The sequence below is a fragment of the Dipteris shenzhenensis genome, chromosome 8 (assembly GCF_047967505.1).
Source record: "Dipteris shenzhenensis isolate YYH24624 ecotype China chromosome 8, Dip_SZ_1.0, whole genome shotgun sequence".
NCBI lineage: Eukaryota > Viridiplantae > Streptophyta > Polypodiopsida > Gleicheniales > Dipteridaceae > Dipteris > Dipteris shenzhenensis.
Genome location: NC_141603.1, coordinates 8,391,767 through 8,402,235, shown reverse-complemented (window position 1 = coordinate 8,402,235; position 10,469 = coordinate 8,391,767). Strand labels below are relative to the sequence as shown.

Below are 10,469 nucleotides of genomic sequence, written 5' to 3'. Positions count from 1 at the left end.
AAATTGAAGCGTGAAGTGAAGATGAGCGAAATCGTAGACCACCTCGTATAAAATTCCAAGAATCTGTGTCCATCGAACTTGCTGAAAATTGAGGTTCCTCCATCACTAACACTCCGCTATATTGGCCTTATATTGACTAAAATTTTTGAAGCACTCACCTCCGGTAGAGAAGATAAGCTCAAAGGATACATACAAACAAACTTTGCATGTGCTAGTGAATTAGGCGATAAAATTCGAAGCGGCGCCTTCAATGCTCGCATCCAGTTTACAAAATCAGGAATCGCGAAAATTAAGTGCTGCCCATGCACGAGCAAGCAGCTTGGCAGAGCAAATGCTCTCCAAGAGAAGGTAGACCTTAACAATATTGCATTGAGTCCCAGGCAACAAAGTCAAAGCACTCACCAATCCAAGATACCCAAATTTGAGAATTAAACGGGTGCATTTTTCCCTTAGCCCATGCCAAAAAGCAGCACCAGAAGAGTGTATGTGTGTAAAGGATCCCTTTAGGGAAGGGCAAGAGGAAACTTTGATTGAGCACTAAGCAAACAATTGTAATAATAAGTACCTTATGCCATTGAGCACGAAAGCTGCAGAGCTATGGCTGCCCTCTCCATGACCTGTGGCATCTGCCACACCCAGCTGCGTAGCGTTCAGGAAGCTCAAGAGCATGCCGAGCTCACCGGCCACACCGATTTCTCCGAGTCCACCGAGCCTGTACGAGATCTCTACCCTATGCTTTGATTTTTTTTCTTCTCCGTCTTTACTCTGATGGACTTTGTTCCTTTTGCTCGAGCAGGTTCTCAACCTCGTCTGTACAACCTGCGGGAAGCCTTGTCGCACAAAGACGGTGTCTACTTCACTCCTTTCAATTGCTTAAGTTCTCACTTGCCATGGAAGTCTTGCCTTTTTTTTGAGGCTCGATGCGCTACCTGATTGTAGGAGTGTGACCTTCATACGAAACGAACAGGACATGGCGAGTTCGATGATAAAACTGCTGAAGCGGCAAAGCCTATCTCGTTAGACACCAAGCCACAGGAAGTGCCTAGTAGCAGCGCCAGCGAAGCTGCCCCTGATAGTGTAGGTAATAAGGCTCGGATCAATGGATCCACGTTTCAATATAGCAATTCTTCGAAACGGTCTTATTGATATCTAAGGGTGCGCTTGCAGATCTGGTGGTCCCTAATGTTGACAAGCAAATGCTTGAAGAGATGGAAAGCATGGGTTTCCCACACGTACGTGCAGTTCGGGCCCTTCACTTTTCCGGTACAATACGGCAATCATTCACGAGGATTATAGACTTTACATCAACCAAAATGATTTAATCATATCATAGGCATTGAAGCACTGAAAATGCAGAATGTTATTGGTTGTATACCGTTCCATGCAAGGGTGTCTCTATCAGAGCGTGAGTATAGAATTACAGACTGCACCGATTGAAAATTCTGGAAAATGGTAAGATGAAATCAGATGAAGCTTCACATGAACGTAAGGTTTAATTTTGTGGGATGATGGGTATTTTGAAACAAGAGCAAGTCAAAACAGTCGTCAGGAAACAATTTTCAAATACCGACGTGGTTTATTATGGCCAGTCATCCATTACGTAGTGTATTTACAATTTCCACCAGAGTTTACCATGGTCCATCCCAAGTAGATGCATGACCAGGCGGTCTCCATCGGCTTGCCTACAGAAGTAAACGTGTCATGGTGAAAGATTAGTAACTACTTTATCTGCATTTAGCTGGAAAGGGACTATTGTGTATGCCAGTGAAGACGCCCCTTGAGTTATAACCAACCAACTCATCAATGTACATACAGTGTATGAGAGTCAACAGCTCTCTTTCAGACCGATGGTCATCATGGTAGAGGACCTCCAAATGCTTCAGTAAGCCCCAGGGGAAAATTGTCTAGTCCAAGGGATGCTGCGGATACAATAAAGGAGACACCCTGGCAACACTCTTTGACGCTTGTAGTACTAGTGACCTCATTCGACATGGCGACGCTTGCCTGTGACCCTCTCATATAACATGCTCATATGATCGTGCTCTTAATATGTAAGTGTTGGCGTTGTGAGACGACTTGAGCTCGTGGTGCTCCATTGAGTTTTTTTGGGAGTCTATGAAGCAATATCATACTCTCTAGTGTTCATGGGTGGTGTTCTCTATGATGCCTTATAATGTGCTGGTCTAGGGTGGAGTGACCTTGAAGGTTGGATCACAAACCCTCGGGTTTGGCATACTCACTAATGTGATCTTTAGTGCTGATTCATGTACCCTTGCAAGCGCGTGGCTTGTTGTGATTGTCTAGTAGTTGCTATTCGTAGGTTTTCCTATTTTTTGGATTGGGATGATGATGATGATAGTCCAAGACAGGTGCTTTACATCGAGTTTTGTTGAAGAGGGTAAAGGTGACTTTTCTCAACCATGAGTGGGGAGTCGTGCCCTTGCCATCCTATAGCTTTCGGATGGTGTGTTTGACATGATAGGTGGTCAAATGTGCGGATTGGGTGGGACAAGGTATGCTGAGAGTTGTTTTACTTATGTACATCATATAGGGTTAAGTAAGGCTTCCAAACGGCAAGGTCTTGAATGAGGCAAGGTGATTTTTTGTTAATTGAAAACTCAGTTATTACCATAGAGGATGCTTAGGACTCTTCTTGCACATGATGCACAAGATTGCTTGGTTGTACACTCTCATCATACCGTGGAAGATCCTTCAAGTGGCTCTCTTGTGGATTTGATGGTTTAAGAGAACAAGTGTTATTTTGCTAGTTTGGCATCAAGGAAAGGTTGGTTGTCAAGGTAATTACCGTATATGTTGTCTATTGTATGGTCGAATTTAAATAGTGCTAGTAAGTGTACTCAATGATGTCAGTAGCTTGAGTGAGGTGTGGTATGGCAAGGTGAAAGTTGTGGAGACCCCATAGTATACAGGCTTCGACTTGTACCACATGTTTTGAGCTTTTTGAAATGTGAAACTAAAACATAACCATTGACAGTGAGAATTCGTTAGGTCTTGGTGTATTTTGCAAGCAAATAACAGTTGTGAATTACGAAATGCACTTGCAAATAGACATCTTGGTGAGTATAATGGAACTGGAGGTCCATGTGCATAAAAAGGAAAAAGCCTGGTTTAACGGAGAAGTATTGCCAATGGATAATTTTTTGGGTGAGAGAAGCTTGGATGTGATCGAGGCGTTGGTTCATGAATGGGAAGAAGCTTTTATTACTTGTGAATTAATCGAGAATATTACGAAAATCTATAAGGTGACTTACATATTCGTTTTGAAGCTGTGGATAGATGGTGGATCAAGTTGAATAACCATGATGTAGCACCATCAACTTGGGAGAGTTTTGAAATAGAATTTCTATAACAAGTCATGCCTTTGAAGGAAGCTTTCCAAGCTTGGGATGAGTATAGAGTATACTACCAAATTTCGTGAAGTGGTAATGAAGATTCTAGATCCATTACAATAGTTTGCTCAAGGTTAAATAGTGGTCTTTGGCTTTCACGGCATAATTGAATTGGGACTCTGGGGCAAGTATGCTACCCCTTTATTGCTGTAGCTTTCAAGCTCCTGAGATTCAAGTCTAGTGGTTTTGTGATTCATCTGTGAGAATATGTACATGCCACTATACTCGAAAGAAGTTTGTGCTGCATCATTATTAATTCCAAGTTAGTTAAAAGGCTCAAGCTTAAAATGAGGCCATTTACAAAATTATCAAGAAGCATATATACCACTTGAGAGTTGTATTCAATACGTTGAGGGAAGCTTCCGTCTATGCTCATTATAGTAAGTTGTTCATAGTCAGATTTAAATATAGGGGCCCTAGATGGTGGTGAATGGATCCCCACCAGTTTGCTGCAATTTTAGTGTGGCCTATTCTAAAGAATGTTACTGGGTTGAGGTCATCCTTGGGATTTGCATAGTTTTATAGAAAGTATATAAAAGGTTATTTTGAGATAGCAACACCACCAATGATTTAACCTGAGTTAGGTTGGAGGGAGGCCTGGCAGCAAAGCCTAAGTTATGGAGACTCAGTTAGATGAGGAGGGAGCATGTCTGGGATATTATCTAATTTTGTATTTTGTCCCTACCCCAGACTAGTGGTATCACCATACTCCATTAGCCTCTCCCTCCCAACCTTCATCGTGCATTGGGCCGGCTCCCGTCTTCACCCGTATGTGTTTACACCTTGTGGGGCAAGGTTAGGGGGGGAATTTTTTCCCCTTTGGCAGTCATTATTGCAGCAGTTGATGGGTCTTCCAGCCTTCCATCATGGACCCTCCAATAGAGCAGCTCTCAGGCAAGCGTTCAGGGAGCAAGATCATCTCCTTGAGCAGAATATGCTCTTTTCTGAGCAGCACGAGCAGGACAAGATGACAAATGACATTGGACCGTTTCCAGCTTCTGTTGGAACATGAAATCCTCGAAGTGGCTGATCTAGACGTCGTGCCGACTTGGCAGTATATGAGGTCCAATGCAGGCGAGACCGAGAGCAGATGCTTGTACAGCACCATCGGTTTCTCGTGGCCTGCTCACAGTTCCTCTCCTCATCCGCAGTACCCACAGACCGCGCATCAGCAGGAAGTCCTTTATCTGCACTGGAGTCTTCCATCTCCTAGCACAGTTCAGTGGACTATTTTGCAGCAGCTCAGACAGTGGTTTCCCTACCAATCCAGGGGATCATTCAGTTTCCACAATCGCTACATGCAGTGCCTCAGGGTTTTCCACCCATAGGGGTAGTGCAGCCATTTCCACAGCGTGCTCTCAGGGGTCTTCCATCCCTGGGGCGAGCTTAGCTTAGTCCGCACACCCAGATGATGAGACTCTTGGGTCTACCACCCACGGGGATCATCCAGCTTCAGCAGCCTCTTCTCTTGGAGTTTCCACCCGAGAGGATCAGTCAGTTCATGTAGTTACGTCGGATGGTTCTTTTACTCGTTCAGCAGCTTTATCATGTTGAGTTAGCTCCTCTTTTTTTTTCCACTCTGGGAACTCAGTCAGCGGGATCAGCTTTAGCAAGGGAACATATGGTTTTCACAGCTATGAGGGATGGGTCTTCCACCCTTGGAAATATCTTAGACCCATCGGCATTTGCCATAGATGAGCCTCTTGGGTCCATCGTCCGAAGGAGTTGTATATTCCCCACAGTTAGTTCTCTTGGGGATTCCACCCAAGGGGACACCCCAGATGCGACTGATAGGTGTCATGGGTCTTCCACCCATCAAGCCTCTTCATCAGCACCGGTCAGTTCCTATGGGGCTTCCGCCCTTGCAGCTCAGTTGACCACATCAGTTTTAGTTGGCATGACTCACATTTCACCTTCTCATCAGGAGTTTTCAAAACTAGGGAGCTCAGTTTTCAGTTCCACTGGCCGTGATGCTCAACAAGAGAGGGCGTCTCAGGAGTTTGCCAGTGTCAGGCCTCGCAGGAGGGAGTACCCTCATAATTGGAGTTGCAGGTATAGCTATCACCAGTACGGAGGTTGATGAGTCCTCGGCAGTCATGAGAATAGTCATGCAGTTTCCTCCACAGCTCCTCTTCCTTAGCACTTTAGGGAAGCAGCAGTTACAGTACCAGTCAGTAGAGAGATCGATGAGGCGTTCCCATTATTGTGTCCTGCACTCCGGGAGGTTAGTCATACAGTGTCCTCTCCGTCAGATCGCAAGCCACCAGCAATAGTAGTGACCAGTGTCTACACCGGCAGTTCCCTTGGTGATGACAACACTTCGGTCGATTCATCAGAGGTGTGCTCAGCAGCCTTAGTACTTCCTCAGTACCTCAGGGGGACATGCTTAGTCTCAGTATCCCATCAGGAAGAACCTATAGCCAACCATCTCTCTGTTCCTTCGAGTGACGTACCAATCATTCATGGTAGACGAGGTGTTCTTAGCAGTTCTGGACATCTCACAGTTCTTTCAGGTAGCATCCCATTCAATTGAGTCGTTAGAGGGGTGCCCAGCTGCTCCTCCGTTCCTTTGGAGAGCATCCAATACAGTCTCCTCCTTGGAGGGGTGCTTTGCAGTGCTAGTGGCCTCTCATGATACGAACTACCTACTTACTACAGCAGATCATGGGAGTAGCACCACAAAATATCCTCCTAGCCAAATCCTTGCTAGAGCGTGAGAGCTCTTAGAGAAATCGAAATCAGAAAAATCACATGAAGGTCCATTCTCCCTCTCTCACTAACTCCAACAAGCCCCATCTCCCTAGATGGATCTAGATGCCACATGTCATCATCACAGGGCCTTTCCTAATGCATCTTTTCACCCCTCTCTTGGGATACTTTAATTTCCTTTGCCCCTAGGCACATTGCTTGCATTAGGCCCTTAGCCTTAGATCCACCTAGTCTGGTGCTATCAGCCCTCACGTAGGACCTTGACATTAATTCCCTCTCGATCATTTACATGAAGCGCAAACAAATATATTACAAACGTAGATCCTATAGGGAAATGTCGACTGATTCTTCTGAGGTCATGCCACCTCAGCTAGAGCGTAACATTCCTTCCCTCTTCAGACATCAGCGTCCTCGATGATAAAGTCTGGGAACACTCCGCAATTGGTATACGGATTCCCAGGTAGCTTCTGATAGAGGCTGACCATGCCATGCAACCATCACCGTGGATATCTTCCGATTTTGCACTTGCATTGTTCCTCGGTCCAGGATTCTTGTTGGTTTGCGTCTTGCATTATCCTCTATCTCCTGAAACAAAACCACACCTTCGATTAGTGAGTCACCAATATGGAAAAATTTCTTTAAACGAGAAACATGAAACACTGGGTGCACCTTGCAACCCTGTGGCAATTCTAATTTATAGGCTACCTTGCCTATTCTCTTTAGAATTAACCACGGCCCACAATATTGAGGTGATAACTTAGCACACTCTCCTGAAGTTAACGACTTCGAGTGCGAAGGAACTCTGAGAAAAACTTTTTCTCCTTCGTTAAATTCTCTTATAGACCGGTTTTCATCCGCATACGCCTTGGCTCTATCCATAGCCTGGCGGATATTAGCTCTCGCAAGTGCTAGCATTTCTCGCATCTGAACCACAAAGTTCGTGGCATTAGGCACTTTCTGAGGTACTCCAACTATAGTTGGATTTGCTAGTCTATAACCATAATTCAATTCAAACGGACTAAACTCTGTAGAGGAATGTTTTCTATCATTGTAGGCAAACACTAACAATGGCAACCACTTGTGCCACGTATGTTGCCTCAATGATACATATGCTCTCAGCATATCCTCTAGAATCTGGTTGACTCTCTTCGTCTGACCATCCGTCTCTGGATGATCCCCACTACTCATTCCTAACTCAGTCCTTAGTGTTGCAAATACCGCTGTCAAAAAATGACCGGTAAATCTGACATCTCTGTCTGACACTATGGATCTAGGCAATCCATGCTGACGAAACACATGTCTAATAAACAAATCCGCTACTTGCGGGGTACTAACAGACTCTCTAGTCGGAATGAAGTGAGCCATCTTGGTTAGACGATCAACCACCATAAGGATAGAATCATACCCTCCTTGTGTCGTAGGCAGACCCACAATAAAGTCTATGGAAATGCTCTCCCACTTACTTAGTGGTATCTCCAAGGGCTGTAAAAGTCCGGGTGGCTTCAACCGCTCTGCCTTACTTACCTGACACGAGAAACACTGTGTCACATATTCATGAATATGCTTTTACATCTTTGGCCAAAAGAAATCTCGCTTCACGAGATCATATGTCTTCTCGACTCCTGGGTGTCCCGCACATGGGCTATCATGGCATTGTCGAATGACTCTCTGCTTAAGGTCATTCTGACTAGGTACTACAACCTTGCCATTTCTTTTCAGCATACCATCCCTTATGGTATATCTTGCATATGTTTGGTCTTTTCTGGATGCCAGGTCATTCTTTTCTTTCCCGGGTCTAAACACATGAGCTTTAGGCAATAAGCTCTGGACAAACTCGTCCACCTTTTGAGTTTCTCTAATCTCGGTCATTAGAGCACTCTCTAATACCGTAAAACTCATGTTATGCATAATGCGTGACAACGCATCAGCAACTTTATTATCTTTTCCTCTTCGGTACCGAATCGTCAAATTAAACTCCTGCATGAGCTCTGCCCACCTAGCTTGGCGGCCCCTCAAGTCAGGCTGTTTACAAAAATGTTTCAGAGTATCATGATCCACATCCAAATAAAACTTTGAACCATACAAATAATGCCTCCATGTTTTCAAAGCATGGATAACAGCATACAACTCCAATTCATGAGTTGGCCAATTTCGCTGAGAGGGAGAAAGCTTCTTGCTTTCAAAGGCTACTAGCCTTTCCTCTTGAAGAAGAACCGCTACCGCAATGCCACTTCCATCGGTTTCTGGGAAAAACGGTTTCTGGGGATCAACTATTTTTAACACCGGCCCTGAAACCATAGCTTGTTTCACGGCGTTAAAACTTTCTTGTTGATTCTGTCTCCATATAGAAGGTACTTTATCTAAGGTTAGATCAGTATATGGCGATACTATTTCGGAATATCCTTTGATATGTCTTCTATAAAATTGGACAAATCCCAAGAATGATCGCAAAGCGGTCAGACTTTGAGGGATTGGCCAAGTTAGTATCGCAGCCACTTTCTTTGGATCCATTTCTACCCCCTCTGGAGTAATTATGAATCCTAAATATTCAAGTCTAACCATACATAGTATAGTTTTCTTTTTATTTACATAAAGACTGGCTTTCCTCAAAGTACTGAACACTATTCTTAAGTGTTCGCGATGCTCAGTAATACTTTTACTGAATACCAGAATATCGTCAATAAAATGTACTACAAACTTTCCGATATACGGACGTAGTAAATCGTTCATAAGCATGACGAATGTAGCCGGAGCATTGGTAAGTCCAAAGGGCATTACCAAAAACTCATAATGACCAAACCTGCTTCTAAAAGCGGTTTTATGCACATCCTTGGCTCTAATACGGATCTAATGGTAGCCACATCTAAGATCTATCTTGCTGAAAATTACGGCCCCATGCAATGCATCTAGCAAATCATCGATCCGAGCCATTGGATACCTGTGCTTAACAGTGATATTATTTAATGCTCTGTAATCTATACAGAGGCGAAAAGTATCATCTTTCTTCCTCTTTAATATCACTGGGGAAGCAAAAGGTGAAAAACTTGGTTGAATCTGCCCAACTTGAGGTATTCTTCCAGTTGCCTTCGCACCTCTGCTTCTTCGGTAAAACTCATTCGATAGGGAGGTCTATTTACAGGTTCTGCCCCTGGGATTAGTTCGATCTTATGCTGAACATTCCGCTCTGGAGGTAACCCATAAGGTAGCTCATCCCTAAAACAGTCAGAGAACTGCTCTGTTGTAAGATTAGCCAGCTTGGCCATTTCATCACTTTGTGCAACATCAGTGCTAGCCGAAGAATCATCAACCGGCTCTACCGATGCTGTACAAAGGAATAAAAACTCTTCTTGAGCTTTTCGGATTTCCATCACGGAAACCAACGGTCTCTGAGGTACATCTTTCTCACCTTGTAAGACATAAAGCACATCATTCATCTTGAATTGATATACGTGCTTTTTTCAATCAATGGCTGGATTCTTCTTAGAATGCCACGCCTTACCCAGGGCTATATCTGCATGAGCAAGCTTAGTCATTTCAAAATCAAGCTTCTCAGCATAGTCATGAATACGAAGCTTCAACTGGGTAACCCTTTGGTCCCATACTTCAGTTGAACTTCCATTTGCCATCCTGACTGTATAAGCATAGTTAGATGGGCTAGTCTGTAACTTCAGCCTCTTCACGAGCTTGGAGTTAATTACATTGTGAGTTGATGCCGAGTCAAACAACACGATGACATCATGATTGGCCACTTGTCCTTTCATCTTAATTAACTCCGTATCATTAAAGGCTGTATATCCCGTTGCTGTAGGCTTAGATAGGATGTTATCAGGTGCACTCGTTACTAGCTTAGCAACAGATACACATAACAAACAAGGTACTGACCTCTGAGAAGATCCTGCTAGCTGAATCTGCATCTGTTCCGCTCTAGGACTTCCCTCCATTTCGACGTCGCATTCTGAGGTTACCATCTCAGCCATCCGACGATCCTTATTTCGTGGACAATCTTTCCACTGATGAGGTTGAAGGCAACCAAAACACAAGCCTTCTCTCCTCGCTTTTTCTCTTTGCTCTAGGTTTAAGGGAGACTTTAACCAAGCCCGGGCTACCATTGGTGTTACTTTCCTCTTCACTCCAATGGTGGTACTTGATTTAGGAGTTTCAGCTAGTTTCGCTTGCTTGGCTTGACCACTCGGCTGAGAGCACTTGGCATCTTCATAGTTCAGGGCTATGGCTATTGCATCATCCAACGTGTTCGCGTACTTAGTCCGAACTTCTATTTTAATCCGATCATTCAATCCAAATATGAAATCTTTCACTTGGATTGATTGAGGTAGGGGTTCATCAACCTTC

At 44.1% G+C, this 10,469-nt stretch overlaps 1 protein-coding gene across 1 annotated transcript in view; it reads left to right on the top strand.

Annotated features, from left to right (window-relative positions):
- Positions 1 to 458: 458 nt before the first annotated feature.
- LOC147899056 (ubiquitin-associated (UBA)/TS-N domain-containing protein) overlaps positions 459 to 10,469 on the top strand; it is a 66,103-nt gene continuing 56,092 nt past the window's right edge. Inside the window, exons 1-4 of the mRNA XM_087378132.1 lie at positions 459 to 714; positions 797 to 847; positions 940 to 1,081; positions 1,168 to 1,263. Coding sequence (XP_087234258.1) covers positions 598 to 714; positions 797 to 847; positions 940 to 1,081; positions 1,168 to 1,263 — 406 coding nt within the window. The 5' untranslated portion in view covers positions 459 to 597. The remainder of the gene's footprint in view (positions 715 to 796; positions 848 to 939; positions 1,082 to 1,167; positions 1,264 to 10,469) is intronic.